Source organism: Anguilla rostrata, chromosome 14 (assembly GCF_018555375.3).
Source record: "Anguilla rostrata isolate EN2019 chromosome 14, ASM1855537v3, whole genome shotgun sequence".
NCBI lineage: Eukaryota > Metazoa > Chordata > Actinopteri > Anguilliformes > Anguillidae > Anguilla > Anguilla rostrata.
Window position 1 is genome coordinate 31,371,047 of NC_057946.1, and position 22,804 is coordinate 31,393,850.

At 46.7% G+C, this 22,804-nt stretch overlaps 1 protein-coding gene across 1 annotated transcript in view; it reads left to right on the forward strand.

Annotated features, from left to right (window-relative positions):
• LOC135239006 (myosin-IIIb) overlaps positions 1-22,804 on the forward strand; it is a 44,746-nt gene that overhangs the window by 14,091 nt on the left and 7,851 nt on the right. Inside the window, exons 5-22 of the mRNA XM_064307288.1 lie at positions 2,396-2,498; positions 3,070-3,226; positions 5,778-5,880; positions 6,913-7,038; positions 11,361-11,469; positions 11,879-11,995; positions 13,637-13,737; positions 14,609-14,695; positions 16,095-16,160; positions 16,553-16,666; positions 17,134-17,245; positions 17,963-18,006; positions 18,209-18,274; positions 18,641-18,760; positions 19,264-19,349; positions 19,790-19,837; positions 20,529-20,576; positions 22,202-22,293. Of these exons, the coding sequence (XP_064163358.1) occupies positions 2,396-2,498; positions 3,070-3,226; positions 5,778-5,880; positions 6,913-7,038; positions 11,361-11,469; positions 11,879-11,995; positions 13,637-13,737; positions 14,609-14,695; positions 16,095-16,160; positions 16,553-16,666; positions 17,134-17,245; positions 17,963-18,006; positions 18,209-18,274; positions 18,641-18,760; positions 19,264-19,349; positions 19,790-19,837; positions 20,529-20,576; positions 22,202-22,293 (1,699 nt within the window). The remainder of the gene's footprint in view (positions 1-2,395; positions 2,499-3,069; positions 3,227-5,777; positions 5,881-6,912; positions 7,039-11,360; positions 11,470-11,878; positions 11,996-13,636; positions 13,738-14,608; positions 14,696-16,094; positions 16,161-16,552; positions 16,667-17,133; positions 17,246-17,962; positions 18,007-18,208; positions 18,275-18,640; positions 18,761-19,263; positions 19,350-19,789; positions 19,838-20,528; positions 20,577-22,201; positions 22,294-22,804) is intronic.

A 22,804-nucleotide genomic window follows, 5' to 3' on the forward strand; every position in this document is an offset into this window, starting at 1 on the left:
TGATTGAAGTGAATATGTTCACATGTTGTTGGAAACAACAAACTCTGCGGAAGGTGGGACCCATAGATTGCTTGCCTAGATTAGGATATCAGCAAACTTTAAAGTGTTCCCCTAATAAAAAGGGTGGTCATTTTTTGGTACTCACTGATTGAAGTGAATATGTTCACATGTTGTTGGAAACAACAAACTCTGCGGAAGGTGGGACCCATAGATTGCTTGCCTAGATTAGGATATCAGCAAACTTTAAATTGCCCCAATCAAATTTGCTTTGCTGATTTGAAGGGAAGGGCAGGCCACATTCTTACAAACAATATAATATTGTATCCAATTCACAGTTTCTCTCCCTGAAGGCCATAAGCTAAACACTAGATATCTGACGTTGTGTAAATAAGTGGCCATTGTCAGACTTTCCCCACAACTTGATTAAACCAAACAAACTGAATTTTTTATTCCAGTTAGCTATCATCAGCTAGCGATATGTCCGAGGACATTGATGTTAGAAGCCGTTGCTTCGCAGTTATGGATGTTCTGCAGATTTTTTCCATCCTGAATCAGCACAGTGCTCTTAAAGAGGGTCCGGCATAATCTCCTCCCAAGATTTTAAAGAGAAGGTACTTTTTTTTTTTTCTTGTGTGTGTGGTTTTGGGCTGTTACTTCTACACAAATGTAAATGTATGAAATGTGAACTTCTCCCGCACACATCTTAGCCTTGCGGAAGACTTTGCCCCCCCATCCCCCCTCCCCTCATGTGTTTATTTTTGGAAACCAAACCTGGCAACCACACCTACTGCAGGAATGCTTTGCTCAGTCATTCACAAAGTTTTCTCATACTTTTCTTGCTTACTTTTGTTCTTAAAAAATGTTCCTACGAGAAACCAACTCATGGGGCTCGTGACACATCCTATGTTTTTGTGCATATCCGTGGTGTGTGAGATGATGAATGTTGATTGTTCATGTGGTTAGTATAAGGAAACAGCCATAAATAAATACAGATAAGAAAAAAAGATGCATAGAAGTTCTTGGAAACGTTCTTACACACTGTTTACGATCAAATGTAATCGTACGCAAATTTCCTGAATGAGGCCCATTGTATGTACACAAATCCAAAGCGTTAAAATTAATGGAGTTGCTGAATGTGTTTTGCTTGGAGATGGTTCAGACTGTGGAGGTCGTCTGTTTTATCTGTTCGGCTGATGAGGTCACAGATTTGTCTTGTAGCTGATGAGGTCACAGATTTGTCTTGTAGTCTCTTACCACTAAAAGGTAGATTTTCGGTCAACAGCCATTACAGACAAATCTGCCATTCCTCTCTTCCTGTTCTACCCCCTCAGCTCACCAGTTAGCAGGCCACTACCACCAGTTTACATGCAGACAAACCCAGCGACAGGGCAAACAGTCCTTTGAGCAACAGTGCCGCTGGTGTCAAAGGAGAAGAAGGTTTTTCATTACATTACACTACAGGCATTAGTTTAGCTGATGCTCTTATCCAGAGCAACTTGCATAACTTCAGCATTTTTACGTAGTGTCAATTTATACAGCTGGATGCATACTGAAGCAATCCAGGTTAAGTACCTTGCTTGAGGGTACAACAGCAGTGTCCTAGTTGGGAATAGAACCTGCAACCCTTTCAGTTGCAAGTCCAAGAGCAGGCCATACATTCATCCCATCTAGGCTCAACATTCTCGCTGCTGTCTTGAGAGCATTGAGACCCCCTCGTGTCAAGTGTGTTAGTAAACATACCACAAGTGCGTCTGTTTCCGCTACATGATGTGGTGACATATTCCATAGCACATCAACAACCACTATTAATCCGCACTATTAATCATTTAAAAAATAAAATGTTTTTTGACAACCTGTTCATTCAGGGTCGTTCCAGGACTAAGTTCCATTGTCGAAAATCCTGTTCAAAACTACAGAGGTGTAGCCTTAGCCTGCTTTCATGGCGAGAGCCTTCAGTTGCTTATTTTCTGTCAGATTAATTTGATCACTGACACGAGATAAGAGGAACTGTTTTTGGAGTTCCTGTGAAGGTGATATTTCTCATTTCCTTCCTCTTGTTTTCACAGCGTTTCAAAAAGCCACTTTTACTTGTGCGTTGTGTCTGAAGCAATTTTGTGGTCCGTTATTTGCTTGGCATGATTATATTAATTGACTCATTTTGAGGGGAGGACTAGCAATTGTAGAAATTGCAGAAGGACTACAAATGTGTATAAGGACCAGAAATCCCACTCCTCAACGGGAAGGGATGCTGGGGAATGAAACTTTGGATGTAAGGTTGAAGGTTGAAAATGTCAATGTTTAAGGACCTTTACTGCAGACTGTACCACAATGCAGGAGGGGGAAGGGGGCCTTTTTAGGATGTAATAACAGAGCCTCCCCGCCCCCCCCTCGCCAGGTGAACCCCCTCCTGGAGGCGTTCGGCAACGCTCAGACCGTCATGAACAACAACAGCAGCCGCTTCGGGAAGTACATCCAGCTGCGATTCCAGAACTCTGCAGGTACGTCCGCCCACACCTGGGCAAGAGCTGTTCTGGCTTCCCAGGGTGCCACGGGGTTGGAATATTGTCACCCTCCTTGGTCCTTCGTCTGTGAATTAATATCAGACCAATGAAAGTAAAACGGAGACTAGGAAAGAATGTGATTGAAATACATTCCCGGTGATTAAATTAAATCCTAACTGCTTTCTCAATATAAATTCCTTTTTGAGGTCTCAGGGGCAATTTAAGAATAGTATATTTCTGTGCCATAATATAGCCTATTTTAGACTTCATGATAAAACAAACCTTGTCTTGGTTGCGCGTACTTGAGAATAATGTGATCATTGCAGTTATTCAAATATTTTTATTGTCCTGTATGTAAAAACTACAGGTCTTTTACAGGCATGTAATCTAATGTTTCCAGTGGCTCCTGGTAATAGTGCGTTAAATTTTCACTTGATGCCTTGATTCACCACCAAGTAGATCTACCTAGTGGGAGTTTATTATATTTGATGATGCAGTAGAATGTGTGCCTCACAGATTGTGATGTCATGCGTTTCCGTGGTGACTCTGTGTCGTCCGTTCCCGCCAGTGAAGGGAGCGAAGATCAACGAGTACCTGCTGGAGAAGTCGCGCGTGGTGCAGCAGGACGAGGGCGAGCGGAACTTCCACATATTCTACTGCATGCTGGCGGGGATCTCCCGCGAGGACAAGGAGATCTACGGCCTGCTGGACCCCACGCAGTACAGGTGAGAGACACCCGGGGGGGTGGGGGGGAGCGGCTGGGCGTGGCGCGGCGCGGCGGGGCGTGGCCCGGAACGGCCGCCGCTAAGGTCGCTAGGTTAGGCCCCCGTTTCCTGGGGGTCCAGATAAAAGCTTATCCAGCCTGACGGTGAAACACAACTGCCTGCCGCCCGCCATCGGCATGACCGCCTCCATTCATTTTGAATGAGGGGAGGCGGCCAGACCCCGCAAGGCATGTTGGGATTGCCGGCAGCACGGCGAGGCCGTGGGGGACATGGCAAAAATTCAACTTTGACTATCACTGTCCAGTCTGAATAAAATTCATTTTTGCAGTAACCTAGCTCTGAAAAATGTTAATAAGCTGCCTAGCTAGGCTGTCTAATGTCTAGCCATAGTGAGTAACAACAAACAAAAAAAAATCTTCGTAATGTATGAGTTGCTAGTTGTTCGTTTCTACCAGCCACCTAGCTAGCTAACCAGATATAACTTTGAAGGCATTATCTGGCTAATTAGCCAGACAATGTTTTTGTTGTTGGTTGTTACTCACTAGCTAGACATTAAACAGCCTAGCTAGGCAGCTGACTAACATCTTTCAGATCTAGGTTACTGCAAAATGATTTTTATTCATACAGGACAATGAATATGAAACACGATATTAAACCCGGTCAACATTTAACAAACACAACTGTCTGTCAAAAATAGGTGACCGCCCACAAACAGCCGACTGTGGGGACGCGGCACGGTGACAGGCGGCCGTTGCCGCCTATAGTGTGGCTTCACCGTGAAACCGAGAGGCCTGTCTGTCTGTGGCGGGGTTTTATGACACCCAGTTTTCTGGTGGGAAGAATATCTGTTGCTTTTATAAGCAATGATTGTGTTGACATGTTGAGTCACGCTGGTCGTGAACTAAACTTTGTGGTACAGTTGGGTTTCTCAGTCGGCTTTTTTTCATCAATTGTAACTCAGAAAAGCATGCCTATTATTTCTTGGAGTGACTGCTTATGGACCGCTGACAATGATAAGAATACAATATAATAGTTTGGTTGTGATATGCTGTTCAGATAAAGATCATAGTGTCTGTTTGATGTATGGCTTCAGTACAGAGTACAGAAACGTATTCCTAATTACGACTGAAATGGCTAATGATCTGCAAAGTACCCAGGACGACTGGCAAACAAGATGGTAAAGTGAGCCAATATTTGCATTAACCTATATCAGGGGTGGCCAAGCATAGCATAGTGTCGTGCTGAACTAAAACAAAAAACCTGTACCTACACCGCCCTTTTTCTGATAACATTGGGCAGCCTGATCTAGGCTATATTAATCTGTTATCTATATCATATTCATGGATGAGGAATGCACACATGCAATTAAAGTTTGAAGGTTTAATCACATGAATCACAACAAAATGAATCACATTTTCATATACTATATATATATGTGTGTGTGTGTGTGTGTGTGTGTGTGTGTATGGGTTAGGAGTTGGTCGTGTAACGTGAAGGTCACAGGTTCGATTCCTGGGCAGGACACTGCCATTGTACCCTTGAGCAAGGTACTTAACCTGCGTTGCTTCAGTATATATCCAGCTGTATAAATAGATGCAATGTAAATGCTATGTAAAAAAGATGAAGTTGTGCATGCCTGTAATGCGCTGTGTGCACTTTTAAAATTGAAATGGATTCCGCTGTGATGTCAGCGCTTTAGGTCACATGTGCACATGCTACAGGAGGATTAGTAATAATAACAGACATAATTTACATTACAGGCATTTAGCAGACTTACACAACTTTTTACATAGCATTTCCATTGCATCCATTTATACAGCTGGATGTATACTGAAGCAACGCAGGTTAAGTACCTAGCCCGAGGGTACAACGGCAGGAATCGAACCTGTGACCTTTCGGTTACAAGCCCAGTTCCTTACCCACTACGCTACACTGATGCACTTCGGCGTGCGACGGACGGTACGACAGGAGAAGCGAAGGCTGTCGCGGCTCTGCTCTGGCAGTGGTTTTCCGTTCCCTCATACGTCCCAGGTCTTGTGCAACTGCGCGATTTGGGGCGTGTGCCTGAAATCCACCCGGCACCATTCCAAGGGTCACGTGATGTCACTGACGAGTGACGGAACATTTCTGAAATTCCCTCCTAGCCTGTCGGGTCACATTTATTGTAAAGTGACTTTACTGGGTAAATAAAATGGTGAAAAGGATATTGAATTCAGTCGGCAACATACAGTTTAACAGCATTGTTCAAATTGTCATGAAAAAACCTTGAATAGTTCCCTAATCCTTTTCGTCGGGGAATATTCATGAATTAGGAAATGGCCTGCAGCAGTGGCCTTCTTATTTATGTGTAGTGTAAACCTAAAGCCAAATCCAGCAAGTGGAACTTAGTTGCATCCCTGTCGGACAACACTCTCACAGGGAATCTTTAAGTGTTCTGCTGCAACTGAGGCTTTTTCAAAACCCAAATATGGATGTTCTGGCTGGTAGGCACCGGTTTGGATGGATGGTAGTTCCTGAGTGCTGTCTGTCTGTCTGTCTGTCTGTCCCTCAGGTACCTGAATGGGAGGTATGGGACGGAGGACATGGTGCATGTTTGGAGTGAGAAGTACGCTGAGGTGTCCAACGCCATGGACATGGTGGGCTTCGAGGAGCAGGTGAAGTCTCTCTCTCTCTCTCTCTGTCTCTGTCTGTCTCCCCCTCCCTCTCTGTCACACTCCTTCTCTCCCTCGCCCTCCTTCTCTCCCTCCCTATCTCTCTCTCTCTCTCACTCTCACTCTCAATCTCTCTCTCACTCTCCTATCCCTCTCTCTCTCCCTCTCTCTCATTCTCCTCTCCTGTCCTCACAATGGTGTCTTTTCAAAGCCACGATGCTGGAACCGTCAGCACACCAGAGTGGATTTCCGTTCAGGAACTGAATCAGTTAATTCAGTTAATTGGAAAAACATTCTCCAAAAAAACCACAAAAAAAACCACACTATAAAGCCATTTTTCAGTTCCAGAATTTTCTGGAATTAACTGACTTGAAAAAGAGTTGACACCTCAACCCTGCAATCCACCCTGCAGATAAAGGAAAGGTATTGTGTAAGGATGACTGTGCTTTTCTCATTACACTGAGATAATTCTGTGACTCAGAAATTGGCAGCACACTGCCTTTTGTATGCGACACGCTGAGGGAAACCTGCTTTCTGGGTCCAGCAAATGTGAGTTAGACTACTTTTAACCCAGGGGTGCCACACTTACAACCCACAGTCCTGCTGGCTTTTCGTTCCAGCCCTTCACCGAGGCTCATTTTGTCCAGTTCGATTATGGTATTGAATGTGTATTTAAACACACCTGTGTTTACCCAAAATTGCAAAGCTACAAAATATCACCTGGGAACCATGCTCTTCTGTTACTGCCGTTTGTTTGAAAATGTGTCGTGTAAAGTCAGTAAAAAAATACAAAACACACATTCTGAAGGATTAGGCTGAGGAACATGCCCTCCAGCATTTGTGTTCTGCATGTTGTGGCTTTGTTTGCCCTTTAGCCTGCTTTGTACTGTTGGGGAGGGATTTCTCTTTCCAGTGTAAATACTGCGTGGCTCGCCACGTTTAGGCAGAACTATGGCATGGCGCCCTGGGTCAATATTGGCTCAGCGGCCTGGTGCCCTTTTGCTGAATCCTCTGCTCTCTCTCCGCGGGCTGCAGGAGAAGGTGGACATGATGACCATACTGGCCGGGATCCTCTCCCTGGGCAACATCATGTTCGAGCCGGCCGACGGCGAGATGCTGAAGGTGACGGCCAAGTCGTCCGGCTGGCTCAAGGCCACCGCGGTGAGTTTCCCGCTCTTTTTAAAAAACATTTTTTTAAACGTATTCCCTTCTCTACAGACGGCCTCCCGCTGCCTCCGATCCCCTGCCCTGAGTCTCACTCGTATGCATGCTACTCCCTGAGCACCCCCTCGTTTTACTCAGTTTCCCATGATGCTCAGGGTCACCGGTAAGGATTGAGCTGGTGGCTGTGTTCCCTGGTGTTCCCTCCCTAACTTGATTTCGCCAGCTCTCGGTTTGGCCCTACCTGGTTTTCAAAATTTAAAATAAACACCTGAATGAAACTAAACAGACTGAACACATTCACCCAGGCCAAGTAAATACCACCTGGTGCAGTGTGGTATGTTTATTATAGATAACATTTCCTCTCTCATGCTCTTCCTGAAGTAGCTATAACGAAGTGGTGGAGGAACGAGGAGAAAGAGCAGAGTAATTACACAAAGACGACAGGAAGAAGGTAGTTCTTTTTTCATTCAAAGAGAGGTTCAGCGTTGCCAAAACAAGACTGAGGTCAAAACGAGTGCAAGCAAAAGACCAGTCACTGTGTTCAAACTGTCTTAGCTTTTTTTTTCTTTTTCTTTTTGGTGTTTCAGAAGTAGCTGTATCTTTTTGTGGCCGGGCATTGCGGCTAGCCTAAGCTCCACTTTCTGCCTCGTCGGCGATTTTCTCTCTTTCTTTTTTTGATTGTTCATTTTGCCTTGTGAGCGCCTTAAATGCTTTACCCTCCGCCCGCTTTTCTTTCCTGACGTGTTCCAGAATGTAGGGGGGGACGGGGGACGGGGGACGCAGCCCTTCAGAAGCTGGCATGATGAAGCTAGGGAGAGGGGCTTTAATAAAAAAAAAATGGGGGGGCTGGAGGGCCCCGAATATTCCCGGAGAATAAAAGGGTGGCGGGAATGACACTGAGAAAAGGGGGGGGGGCGCTTTATCAGCCCTGAGCACCCGTAGTAAAATAAGCAGGGTCATTGTTTTCCCACGCTGCTTTGCTTTCTCTCGCGGTGACCTCCGACCTTTTCGGCTGCTGAATGCCGTCTCGGGAGACGAGTGGCAGGTCCAGGGCTCCCTGCGCTTGGACACACCTCCCCCCCCCCCACCCCCCCTCCATCCCCTTTGCTCTTTAAACGCGTGAGTTATCGCGCTTCTCTTCGTGGCCCCGCCCACCCGAGCCGCGAGCACGCTGGGACCCCTGGTCCCGCTCCCGCTCCACATCTGGCGGGGGGCGATAAACCGCCACGCGTGGCGGCGGGATGTGGAGCGCTATATTTGGAAACCTCGCCCCTTTTGGTTGAGACGGGAGAAAGCCCTTTTATTAGAGTGGAGCGTTTCCTGGCTCATTGACGAGTGCCTGGAATAGGTCCACGGCGCCGTGGACGAGACGTGAAAGGTTGGATTTAACTCTCCTCTGTTGTGTCCCCCATATTTATGCCACCGGCCGTTTTCTTCAGCTGCAGACGGGCGTGTTCCATTTGTTTGCCGTTTTGCAGAGAGTAAAATTGAATGAGATCTGAATGGCAGCAGGCCCGCCGGGCGTAGTGATAGTCACACTCGCGACGCGTACGACTAACAGGTCGTGCGGGTTGTGCCAGTTCCGTCCTGTGAGAACGGGAGGGGCGCACGGTACATCACGACCTCTGCGTGGAGCGCCTGCGTGCTGTCCTAAACTCCGCCCTTTTTTCCACGCCATGTCTGTGTGATGCGTTTCTCCGCATACAGGGGCGGAGCACAACATTCTGGGCCCTATACATGCGCAGTCTCTGTGGGCCCCCTTCCTCTCTCGATCCATGTCTCTCACGCATCATTCCAGGCTTTTTGAGGGCCCTCCCCCCCCATTCGGGCCCTGGGTAGTCAGTCCCACTCTTCCCCCCACTACGCCGCACCTGGTAAATGGTAAATGGACTGCATTTATATAGCGCTTTTATCCAAAGCGCTTTACAATTGATGCCTCTCATTCGCCAGAGCAGTTAGGGGTTAGGGGTTAGGTGTCTTGCTCAAGGACACTTCGACACGCCCAGGGCGGGGTTTGAACCGGCAACCCTCCGACTGTCAGACAATCGGTCTTACCTCCTGAGCCATGTCACCTGTCCACATACACTGTTTTTAAAAATAAAAAATGGCCCAGTCTTTACTAAACTGCGCTGGTGCTGTGTTGAGTGTGTGGTTACATGGAGCCTTTTTCTGTGGCTGTTGCTTGGATTGTGAAGCATTCACAGGAAAGTTTTTTTTAAATGCCACTCGATGCTTCTGGTTAAGGCCCTCGCACGCACTCTGAAGCTGTATCTCGAAAATATCTGCCAGGCATTCACATAATTCAAAGAGAACCAAGCGTTTTGGGACGAAAATAGAAAAGAGCTATCTTGACCACACCCCTGACTTTTGTGTCTTGAATGTGAGACTTTTCTTTGGTGTCTGGTTGACCAAACTATGGTCTACTGGCTCAGTCTATGAAGGTAATTTCTGCCACTTGTTATAAACACTCAAATGCATTCATTTATTTTTATCTGTGCAAAAGCGATACTCATTTTGGATTATGATTAAAGTTTTTGTATTTATTCTGCTAAGCTTACTGAGAACGAAAGACGTTCACACTCTTTTTTTGAAAATCTGACCGATTTGATTTTGGAGGGAAGAGGGCATGTGTCATTTGAACTGAATTATAACTTATTTGATTAATCAGTATATCATCGTTAATACTGGTGTGCAGAGCAGTCCGGTAGTTATAAATGGCAGTTGTGCGGACTGATGACTTCCTGCTCAGGTTTGGGCCAGAACGCTACCGTCTGCTTTGACTGCCCTGTCTTTGACCTCTGACCTCTAACCTTCACCATGGAGATCCTCTCATGCGTGGCCATGATATCGCATGACCTGGATTTTCCGCAAGGGCGAATGTGACTCAGCACAATGACAGCACACTGCCTGAGGGAAGTGGTTTTAAAAGCGCCTTTGCGTCTAATCTGAAGGCAGACCCATGCCTGTCACAATAATAACTTTATAGCTTTTTTTATTGAGTACCTTTCATACACTAAAATGCAGCTCAAGTAAATGAAGTAAAAAATAAAACTTGATAAAACGTAGTAAGCGTAGAATGACGAAATAAAATATATAAAGAACATTAAAAATGTTAAAAAAAATAAAAGCATAGAATAAAAGCTTATTCCATAAAAAACAGCAAAACCAATTAGTAAAAACTAAATAATAATAAAATAAATAATTCAAAAGAAAGCTAGTTAAATGCAAGATTTTAAAAATGAGTCTTGTGCTGTTGCTTAAAATAGTAGTAGTTTCCTGACGTATAACAACAGGTAATGCATTCCAAACTTTTGAGGCATACTGGAAAAACAAAATGCTGCTTTGCCTGATTTCTTGCGTTTCATTTTTGGAACGTGGAGTGAACCAGCCGCTGTTGATCCAAGTGTTCTGCTTGGAACACGCTGTATGCTGACTGACAGGCAGAAGTGTACGATGGTGCTAAACCACTGGGAGCATTGTGAACCAGTTAAAGCCCTTTAAAGTCAGTCCTGAGAGGTTGGAGGGGGGGCAGTGCAAGGACGCCAGAACAGGAATGATGTGTTCATATTTCATCCCTATGATGACATTCTGTCCAACTTGCGTCAGTATAAAGTGCCTGGTTGTTGTATAAGTGGTGACATCGTGAGAGCTTGGTGGAGTTTTGGGATAATTATGGCTACTTTTAGATTATTTAAATCCGGAATGGCTGGAGATTTTGGCTCACTCACTGAAAAAACAATTCACAACAAATAAGGGGTAAAATAGGAGGAGGATGTCAGGCGTTCCTACGAACACAATTGGCAGTGTTTGCGGGTGGGAAGCTGGTGAGGGTGTGAGTCCTGATCGTTGCATTAGCGACTCCTACTGGTTGGTCAGGGTGCCTGTTCAGCAGGGAGGGGATCTGGGGGAGATAGCATGAACCTCCGCACACGTTACGCTCTCCCAGTGAAAGTCCTCGCTGTCAGGTGAAAAGAAGCGGCTGGCGACTCCACATGTATCGGAGGAGGCATGTGGTAGTCTACACCCTCCCCAGACCGACAGGAGGATAGTGCATCGACCAGGACTGTGATACACACGGGGAATTGGTATAACGACTAAAAATTGGGGAGAAAATGGGAGAAAAATGGCAAAATTAAAAAAAAATAGGAGGATGTCACCACAAAGTCACCGGACATGAACTGAGCTGCTGCAATACAGGGTTCCTCTTCTGTCTCCGTCTGACTGAGTATTACTACTATTACTTCTTCCCTCTGTGTGTGTGTGTGTGTGTCTGTGTGCGTGTGTCCATGTGTGTGTGTGCGCGTGTGTCACTGGTCCAGGGTCAGTTCGGGGTCCAGGAGGAGGAGCTTCTGCGGAGCCTGACCTGCACCATGTCGATGACCCGCGGGGAGGCCATCCGCCGCATCCACAACCTGCAGCAGGCCGAGGGTGAGGCCTAGGGCCCAGTTTCCACTTTCACTGAGCCTTACGGGGAAATTGCAGAGCCAGCCGCCCTGCGCACTGACTGTCAGCACAGCAGTGCTCACTGTATAAAACCAAGCTGCAGCAGGCCGAGGATGAGGCCTAAGGCCTGGGCCCCAGTTTCCACTTTCACTGAGCCTTACGGGGAAATTGCAGAGCCAGCTGCTGTGCGCATTGTTAGTCAGCGCAGCAGAGCTCGCTGCATAAAACCAAGCAGTAGCAGAGAGAACATAAGGGTTATAAGGGCACTGCTCACATGGCACGCTTAGACTCCAGTAAGCAGGTGCCAGGTGTGTGTGTGTGGCTGCAGTGGTGTGGGTAATGTGATGTTTAAAAAGGCGCTGAAGGGTGTCTCATTTCCGCTCCTTCCCCGCAGACGCCAGGGACTCCATCGCCAAGGTCGCGTACGGCCGCGTGTTCGGCTGGATCGTCAGCAAGGTCAACGAGCTGCTGGAGCCCGACGTGGACCTGGACGTCCAGCTCAGTGAAATAGGTACGCAAGAGAGCGTCCCATTCTCCCCTGCTTCTCCTCCCATTCTCCTCTGCTTCTCCTCTGCTTCTCCTCCGCTCCCCCTCCGTTTCTCCTCTGCTCCTCCTCTGCTTTTCCTGCACTTCTCCTCTGCTCCTCCTCTGCTCCTCTTCGACTTCTCCTCCGCTTCTCCTCCACTTCTCCGCTTCTCCACTGCTTCTCCTCTGCTTCTCCTCTGCTTCTCCTCCGCTCCCCCTCTGCTTCTCCTCTGCTTCTCCTCTGCTCCTGCTCTGCTTCTCCTCCACTTCTCCTCTGATTTTCCTCCACTTCTCCTCTGCTCCTCCTCCACTTCTCCTCTGATTTTCCTCCACTTCTCCTCTGCTCCTCCTCCACTTCTCCTCTGCTCCTCCTCCGCTTCTCCTCCGTTTCTCCTTCGCTCCTCCTCTGCTTTTCCTCCACTTCTCCTCTGCTCCTCCTCCGCTTCTCCTCCGCTCCTCCTCCACTTCTCCGCTTCTCCCCTGCTTCTCCTTCGCTCTTCCTCCATTTCTCCTTCGCTCCTCCTTCGCTTCTCCTCCGCTCCTCCCCTGCTCCTCCTCCGCTCCTCCTCCACTTCTCCGCTTCTCCCCTGCTTCTCCTTCGCTCTTCCTCCGTTTCTCCTTCGCTCCTCCTTCGCTTCTCCCCTGCTCCTCCTCCGCTCCTCCTCCATTTCTCCTCCGGTTCCCCTGATGGAATGGAACCCAGGGAAAGTGTTTATTTGGACCTGTGAAGTGGTGTCCCCTTACCCAGAGAAATCTGCCTGGTTTACATTATGGTCAGAGTCATGAAAAACCTTTTTTTTGTTATTTCAGCTGTAAGAAATTTAAACCCCCCGAGTGACTAAACCATTATACTGTGCTGGTAAAAATGGTTTTTGCTGACACTGACTTACTGTATCTTACATTTTTACCGGTGGATATTTTAAAGACTGCAGACTACAGATTTAAATCTTCATTTGAAGTGCACTAACAAGTTAGCATGTGTTTTTTATTCCCTTTTGTTTTACAGTCCTCTGTGCCTTGTTTTATCTGAATGCCATGAAGTCAAGCTGCTGTGACCAGCCCTGGTTTGGCTGGTTTACAAGCATGATCCTCTAACCTATATTTCACACCAACACAAAAGTCTCTGTATGTCATTGGCTTCAACTCCATCTTGTGCCTGTTCCCTGGCGGTCTCCCCAAGGCACAGGTGTCAAACTCCAGTCCTAGAGAGCCGCTGTGTCTGCTGGAGTTCAAGGTTCTTTTGGCACCGGTGGTTCCTTTAAGCCATTGATTGGCTAGTGAATCCACACACCTTGTTCTCAAGGCCTTAACTGGCAGCTGACTGAAAGCAAACCACGAACACCGACAGACACAGCGACCCCCGTGGGATTCAGCTTCACACCCCTGCCCTAGTGGCTCGTTTTTGTACAGCGATATTTAATGTGCTCTTTTAAATGATGTTTCCAAGGCAACCCACTGATGAAGTGTTAAAGACCCAGCCCTTGATTTCACAGCATCTTGGGAGTTTTCTTTTTTTTTCACCACAAAACGGAAAAGCGACAGAGTAGCTGCGTGTTCGTCGCTCTTGCACGCAGGAGGTGCCAAAATCACTCTGACCAACTCACCCACTTCCCCCCTCCCCCCACAGGCATCCTGGACATCTTTGGCTTTGAGAATTTTGCGGTGAACCGCTACGAGCAGATCTGCATCAACCTGGCCAACGAGCAGCTGCAGTATTTCTTTAACCATGTGAGTCTGCCGCTTTTACGTCTTCCTTTTTGTTTAAAAAAGAGAAAAAGAGCGGCAGGCATTCCATCCTGGCCAGTTGGGCATCTGCAGACTTCCTCTTACGTTGTGCACGAGATGTCTCACTCGTGCATGCGTGTATGTGTGTGCGTGTGTGTGTGTACGTGCGTGCATGCGTGCGTGCATGCATGCGTGTATGTGTGTCCGTGTGTACGTGCTTGCTTGCATGCGCGTACTTTGGGGGTGAGATTAGCTCAGGAGGTAGAATGGTTGTCTGGCAGCCGGAGAGTTATCGGTTCGGTCTTAAGTGTGTCGAAACGCCCTTGAGCAAGACGCCCAACGCCCCAGATTGCTCCCATTGAGCTGGCTGGTGCCGTGCATGGCTGCTTTGATCACCGTTGGGCTGTGAGTGTGAGTGTGAATGGGTGAATGAGAGAAGCGTTCATGGGAAAGCGCTCTGTGCAGTTGTTACTGGAGAGAACGCGCTGCATAAATGCAGTACGTTTACTGTTTGCCTTTGGCGTGGGCGTGAGAGAGACAGATCGATCAGGAGATGGCGCTTGCAGGCTGCAGCGGAAGCCGCAGCTGACCTCACACGTTTCGGCGGAAAGCGCGTGCTGGCCTGCTCTCCCTCGATGGCAGAGGATGATAAGCGCTGATAAATACGGCTGGCCGTTCCAAAGTGGGGGAAGATGCGTTATAGAAAAGTCACGCAGCAGCACAGAGAACAGAGGGGCTGGGTGTTGATTGGGTCTGCCCAAGAAATGGTGCCTTTGGGTCGGTACCTCCCTGCACATACCAGCTGAGGGCCTGGAGATCCCTGCAGGGGCAGGAGAGCACACAGGCTTATTGGCCTCTCTCTCTCTTTGCACAGCACATCTTCCTGATGGAGCAGAAGGAGTATAAGGAGGAGGGGATCACGTGGGACACCATTGACTTCAAGGACAACAAGCCTATCCTGGTGAGTGAACACCCTCACTGCTGGGTGGTCAGGAGGAGCACAGACACTGCGGCACTGACGCTCTGCAGCACTGACATTGCGGCACTGACACTGCGGCACGGACTCGCTGCAGCACCGACACTGGGTGAAATTGGGTGCATTTTCCTCCATCGTCCATAACTTGCAAAACTTCACAATGTGAAAAAATTATAAATAACCAAAGTAAATGTTTTAAAATTGTTGTACAATATGCACACACATGCACACACACACACACACACACACACATATTAACAGAGGCTGTAGTAACTGCTGAATGTCGTACCTAGCCCACGGGACATAGCCCTAAATCACAGGAAGGGAAAATGCTGATGTAGGAGAGGGGGAGGAGGGAGAAGTAGGAACAGAGAGAGGGAGGGGGGAGAGGGAGGGAGACAGGGTGGCGTTCTGATTCCCGAACCCAAAGCGCGGGTGGTGGTGGGGTTCCCCAGTCGTTGTCCGGTGGATAACATAAACAGCGTCAGCACAGAGCTGCATTCTGCCATCTCTACAATCCCTCCGAAACCCAGCTTGGCTCGGCATGGCGCGGTGCGGCCTGGTGTTCTGGCCTCTCCTGCGCCTCGTCAGTCTACGCACGTGGCTGACGTGTGTGTGTGTGTGCGCGCTGCACACAGACTCCCTGTGGCCATTAATTCTTTCATAAACACACGGCGCCCTCTCAGTACTGCTCTATAAAAATGCTGCTTTCCCTTAAAAGCATGTCATTTTGGCTGCGTCCCTGTGCTCGCGGATGCCGTTTGATGTGGATACTGCTTGTGTTAGTTCAGTGGTTCTGGAGTTTTAATGGAAACAGGGGCCATCTAGTGGTAGAGTGAGAGAACTTCAGGGGGAAAAAAAATGGGTCACTCCAATACCGTGATGAACACCATAGGGCACAGAAGTCAGAGTTCAGTCCTGCAGGGGGTTGTGTCTTCTGGTTTTTCTGATTTCAACCCGAGCAAAACTCCACTCGTACCGAAATTTACTGTTTTTTCTAGAGTTTAATGCCCAGAGCAGAGACACTAAAATCTGACCTTAAAGGTCCTCTTCTGGCTGGTTTTCTCTTTTGTCCATAGTCCAGTAATGTCACTGATTGGCCAGAGATTAAATTTACCTGGAGCGTCAGGTTTAAATGAGTCCCTGATTAGAGGGGAGGAATGGAAACCAGCAGTGCTACCGGCCCCGAGGGTCACATTTGAGTATCCCCAGCCTGACTGTGGTCATACCTCCGACTAAAAAGCATTCTGAACTGCTCGCTCAAGTTGGAGAGGCTTACCGTACATGTACTGTAATTATGAAACTGTAACTCAGCTTATCAAATCAGTGGACTTGCTTTTAGATTTTTTCAGAGTGTGATTGCTGTTTGGTCTCCTCCCTGCAGGATCTCTTCCTTACCAAGCCGTTTGGGATCTTCTCTCTCCTGGATGAGCAGAGTGCCTTTCCTCAGGTAAAAGGTTCCCTGCCAGTGATCTTTCTCCGTGTATGGCTCAATGTGTCAATCTGACTGTTTAGTCAACAATCAACATTAAGCTGACCTTTGTGCTCCAAAATGAATGGAGTCCTTTCCCAGTCCTTTAGAATTGGAAACGATTCTCTGAAGTTTTCACATTGGCCAGCAGGTGGCAGTATGCTTCCGAGTTAATTTTGTCTCAGCCCAGTCATAATATGCCTAATAATATAAACTTCCTGAAACTAGAACTATAATACCGCCCTTAAGACTAGGGATATTTTGTTATTAAATATTAAATTGGTTATATGTTGCTCTTAGATGCACAGTGATTACGTCGCTGCAATAACTGAAAATTGCTTTTTTTCCCCTGCCCTGTCGATCCCATCTAGGCCACAGATAAAACCTTTGTTGACAAACTGAACAGCAAGTTTAAGAGCCACCCGCACTACGAGGTGGTCCGCAGCCACAACCCGCTGTTTACCGTCGTGCACTATGCTGGGAAGGTGAGCTCCACCATCTGCTGCTCTCAGACTGGAGCACAGAGCTACATTACATCACATTACAGGCACTTAGCAGACGCTCTTATCCAGAGCGACATACACAACTTTTTGCATATCATTTACATTGTGTCCATTTATACTGCTGTATATACACTGAAGCAATGCAGGTTACGTACCTTGCTCGAGGGTACAGTGGCAGTGTCCTACCCGGGAATCGAACCTGTGACCTTTAGGTTAGAAGACCAACTCCTTACCCATTATACTACACTGCTACCCCAAGCTCACATCTAGAGCTCACATCTTCAGTGCATCGCAGTGTGGAAGTAGGTCCTTGAAACAGTTTTGTGAGTGGCTGCAGTCTCGGAGTGTAGAATAAGAACTGTCCGACAGTGGGAGAAGGTGCTGAGAGAGCGCTGCAGGCTCATTGGCCATGTCCGGAACTCCTGAGCTCTGATTGGCTGTTCCCGCAGGTCCAGTACAATGGCAGCGGCTTTTTGGAGAAGAACCGGGACACGATTCCCGCCAGCATCCGCGGCCTGTTCATCAACAGCGTCACGCCCCTGCTCAGCGTACTCTTCACAGGTGCCGCTTTTTCACCTCACCGTTACCATAGTAACCGTTCCCCGGTGACAGCCGGCCCCGCCCACGTGTAGAATTCCACATCCTGCCCTCTGGCCTCTGCTTTAGTCCACTCAATTAGTAGAAAACTCCGTCTGAGGCACATATCCTGTTCCCAGGGCCTGGTTGCACATGCAATTTAAGTTTTTGTTGTTTCTTCCTGTGACTCTGTTTATTTTGGTCATCCTCTTGTTCATATTGTTGATGTTGTTATATATCTTGTTTATGTACTCATTTTAATCTGTTGATCTAACTAATGTGCCACTTTTATTGTGGAGAAGCAATAGAACCAGTCTGTTGTTCATGTTGCATTTTCACTTGAATTATTAGCTTGTGTTATTTCTGACTTTTTCCCCCTCATTCTGACTATATATGTAAGCTACCAGCACTCTAAATTGCCCATATATACTATAGATGCACATACTGTGGAACAGCAGTGTGAGATATGTGTTTAGGAGCTAAGGATCATGGGGTGGAATCCTGCTCTTTGTATTTTCACACAGTCTCCTGTAAAGATCTTATGAATGCAGAATGAGCGTAGGAGGGTGTATAACTGTAATGTAAGCTGATAATGTTTATCGACAGTGTTCTGTCATGTAATGTCTTTAGACGTGTACAACAATAACTAAATGTTTGTGGAATCGACTGAATCATTGGGGTTTTTTTCTGTTTGAATTTCAGCAACAATATCTCGGACAGGAACCCTGATGCCACGTAAAGACAAAGTACAGAATCTGTTCAGTTCTCAGTTTATATTTTTATTTTTTCATTCATTGGTGTAATCTGATTTACTGCAATGCCGTTTTGATTAAAGATATTGATATTGCCCAGTAAAACCCTTACTTCTGCGGGTACACTAATGTATTGTGTTTAATGCTGAGATGAACCCGCTAAAATGTGGTCTGTTCTCTTGTGTCTCGATTTCAGCTCGTTCAAGCTGCCGCCGATAATTTCAACTCGACCAGGAAACAGTCCGTCGGCGCTCAGTTCAGGGTGAGAAGCTTGGTCTGTGTTTCAGAGTGGGGCTCGTTCATTTAGGAAACTATCATCCTGGGCGGTCCATTGTCAGTAAAAACCACTGAAGTATTTCTGCTGGGAAGCATTTCCGCACAATTACTATCGTAAAGGATTTTTATTTTATTTTAACGGCTTTAAAAAGGAAAGTTTTGTAAATAAATGCATGTCTGTCCCAGTTCTGCTGCTGACAGCACACTGCCTGCTGTGGTGTAGGTTCTTGTGGAAAGATCTTCCCTGACTAAGTGAAACCGTTGATTTTAACAATGCCAGAAGCCTCCTGGAAGTCAACATCCTTACCACTGATTTGCCAAACCCTCCCAACCCCCCCCCCCCAACCCACAGCACTCATTAGCTGTCCTTATGGAGAAGATGTTTGCAGCCAACCCGCACTTTGTGCGTTGCATCAAGCCCAACACCAACAAGCAGCCCGATGAAGTGGACAGCAAAATCGTGATGGATCAGGTGGGTTTTGGCCATCATTGCAGAAATGGATTGATGGTTGATTGATTTAAGGTCATGAAAGTGAAACTGGCTATCAGTAACAGCCAGATTGTGTTGGCAGACTACACCACATTGTATTGTAATGGTACAGTAGCTAGACTGTGTTACTATTTCCAGCTTTACTTTAGTCTGATTAGTGCCTTTCTCAAGGGTACAACAGCATTCCCGGGTAGGACACTTCCGTTGTACCCTTGAGCAAGGTACTTAACCGAAATTGTTTCAGTATATATCCAGCTGTATAAATGGATACAATGTAAAATGCTACGTAAAAGTTGTGTAAGTCGCTCTGGATAAGAGCGTCTGCTAAATGCCTGTAATGTAATGTAATGTAATGTAATTATACGACACTATCGCGGGTATGAATGTTCATAAGACCAGCGACGTTGATGGTGATTTGCTTTCAAGGAGGTTACCCTGGTTACGTAGCCACCAATTACAGAGCCCTTGTCTCCGTCTCCTTAAAGCTGCGGTACAATGGCTTGCTGGAGACGATCCGGATACGCCGGGACGGATTCTCCTGGCGCCCCTCCTTCAAAGAGTTTGCGCAGAGGTGTGTGTCCCACTGCCGTCCCCGGCCTTATCGCAAAAAACATCCCATAATTCGCTTCTTCTGCCGCGTAACGTTTCCGACACGTGATTCGGAGAGCACAGATTAGTGGGCTCAGGTGAGAGACAATGATAACAAAAATGTCCAGGCACACTTAATACTTGGAAAACGTGACCTCAGTTTATTAAGTGTGAAAACAAGCTGTGATCTTTTTTTGACAGGCTCTGATGAAGGTCTGCAGACAGAAAGTTCATTTTGTTTTCACGCTTAATAAATCGAAGTGATTGGTAACTTCTTGCAAGTATTCGGTGTGCGTGGATATTTTGGGTATCACTGTAAATCTCCTGTTGCACCTGAAGTCATACTTTTTTCTTTTTCTTTTTTGTGCAAATCCCTTTTTTTCATTTTTCCGTTGGAATGAGGCCTTGCCTTTTGTCCCTCAGGTACGGGATCCTTCTGCTGAAGCCCGACCTGCCCTTGAACAAAGAAAGGTAAGGACAGAATTTAGCGCTTCAGTTTCTTTTTGTTTAGCCTTTTTTTTAACCAAGTAGCCCTCAGTTCTGTTTTACGATGATCTCGGGAATCAGTGTGAGGGAATGCAAAGGAGTGTGTGGCCAGTTAGAGGGGTGTGGGGTGATTCGGTTACCAGGTACGTAGAGGGGCAGCTTTTGTGGGATTTTGACCAGGACACTGGGGTTAACACCTCTACTCTGGTGAAAAGTCATCTTCACTGACCCCAGTGAGGCGGATCCCTGGTTTAATTTCTCATCTGAAGGGTTTTAACCTATGAGCCCCATCAGTGTGCCGGGTCACTGGGTTTATGTTTGGTCCAGAGGAAGTACTGCCCACCAATACCCCTTCCTGCAGCAACGTGGCTTTCTAAGGAGGTCTCCCATCCAAACAGTAGCCCTGCTTAGCGTGAGCAGTGTGCTGTGAGAAGGGTCATGGTGGTATGCCTACTGGCAACTAACATTCATATCCTCTTCAAGCGATAATGACCTACCTTAGGTCAGAGGTCACATTGCTTTGAGCTGGTGTGAAAAAAAGAAATACATGTAGCATTGATTAGCAAAACGCAGTTAATAAAAAGTCCCATTTTGTTGCATTTTTTTTAATGATCATAATTGTTTGATGCCATGGCCCCCTTGTGGTGACTAAGATGAATGAACCTCTGTTTTTCAGCTGCATGTCAGTTCTGAATCTCACGGAGCTCCATGGATGGAAATGTGGGTAAGTTCACTGGTATATACGTGTAGAGACTGTTTATCACCAAAGAGATGTTGCTCTCCTTCCTGTCCTTACTACTCAGTTGCAGTTCCTGGATAAATGGGGTCCCACAGTGCTCAGTGGCAACTTAAGATGCAAAGGATAGAAAAGCTCACCCTCTTTACTTGAGGAGTGTCTTGTATACTAGACAGTGATCGTCGATGCATGAAATGAAGGCTTCCAGCTCATGTTCCACGAACGGCAAGAGGACGACCTCATTAAAAGTTTCCAAATGCATTTTTTATTTAAATTCTTTTGATGGATCTCGCAGTATCTTATCCTGTCACTGTTGCCCAAAAGGAGAGATTAAGGATGTTTATGAGAGTTAAAGGAATTAAAATTCAACACGTTGGATTTGGCAAGCTTGCATGGTGTGGAATGACCCCCAGTACAGATTTTTTTTAATGTGTAACCGTGCGGTACATTCTGTTGATAAATCCTTATTTAATGGGTTTTCATAATTTTAATGCCATTCTGGTATCTTCCTGAGTGTTACTGTAGCGAATCTGTCACTGTCAAGTAATCCATTACAGTACATCTAAAGTCAGTATGCATCATGTTGGGTAAGTTAGGAGTTCGGAAAAATCATGTACAGTTTGTGGAAACATTGTGTTGAAGTTTGGAAACAGTATTTAAAGAAACAGCATGAGTATCTGAGTGGTGGAGGAATGCTTTTAGTCTTACCCTGTGCTACGGGAACAGGATTATTTTGATGCTTGATCTTGGTTATCTGACTCCAAAATAAGATTTTAACATTTATTTTGTGCTAGCAGTTATACAGAAGGAGACCGCAAATGAGGGCCTGTAGCCTCTTTTGGCCAGTAGTCTGCCTCTATACAGATCGCTGTCTACCTTGGTAGATGTGGAAGTGCCTCTGGCTTGTGTAGCCTGGCATCAGAATGTGTCTCCACATGCATCACCAGAGAAGGCTTCTTAGTTTTGAGAGTTGGCGGAGACGGGACGTGTTTTCCACAGACAGAGACGGGACGTGTATGTAAATAGACGCCCTTTTTGGCCGTTGACATTTTAAACGGCGGGGTTTTTGTTTGTTTGGTGCCTCCCTCCTGTTTGGACCGAGTCCTGGTCCTCTTTGATGCTGCCAGGTGTAATCACAGCTGTCACGGTTCTCCGATGAATGGGCGGGAGGGTGGGAAAGAAAGATTTGTTGGATAGCTCTCTCTCCCCTCTCTCTCTCACACAATGCTTCTGGAGTGTTTTAGGAATTTGGCACTGTAGAATTTTTGTTCCCAGTAATTTTTCATTTTCCTTATAAATAGCATATAGTGGTTAAATAAATGCATTCCAGATTTAATGCTACACAGACAGGACTTTTAGTGCCTGTGTGCCTTTGTTCACCTGGGGTATGACTTTTGATAGCAATGAGCTGTTCCTATGTATTTGGGAAATTTGTATTGAACGACTCAACTTAATTTGTTTTCACTAAACTCTGGTTAACACTAGGGTAATCCAGCCCCTGATATATAAAGTCCGAACGTACAACTGCTTGCTTCATGATGAGAGCAAAGTGGCATTTGAACGTTCGAATCAAGATCTTCACCCTCCGAAATATCTGCATTTTCCCCACGCAGGTCCGCTCGTCTGTTCTTTAAATACTTTCACCAGGAGGAGCTGGCCAGGCTCCTGGACAGACTGGGGAGAGCCGCGCTTGTCCTTCAGAAGAGTGAGTGTCCCCTCACATGTCCCGCACGGGGGGTCCCATTGCAGACCGCGCAAGGGTTCGAATACGCACAGCCTGTACCTGTAACTGTTTCACACAAACTCTGGCCAAGAAAGTTAGGTTGAGAGGTGATGGCTGTACAGCTTTCAGGGTAGTTGACTTAAAGCAGCTCGGAGCACTGAAACTAATGGGACCTCTAACCCTGAGGCCAGACTCTTCTGTTCAGGTTCCGTTCTTCCTCCACTACGGCATGGAAGCATGAATCTCACAAACTGACAGCGTAAATGGACAGATACTGATTTTTTTTTACTCTTGGGCAGGACCGGCCTGAAAATTCCAGTAAATCTGCAGAAAATTTGACATTGAATAGGACTTCCACTACAGTTGGTTTCACAAGCTTTAGGCCTGGAACTTGCCCGAACATGCTCACGCTCTGTTTTTATGGTAAAGCTGTTGCCAGTGTGTTTTGCTTTCAATGATCTGTTGACTTGGTAGGTACGTCCACCTGAGGTGG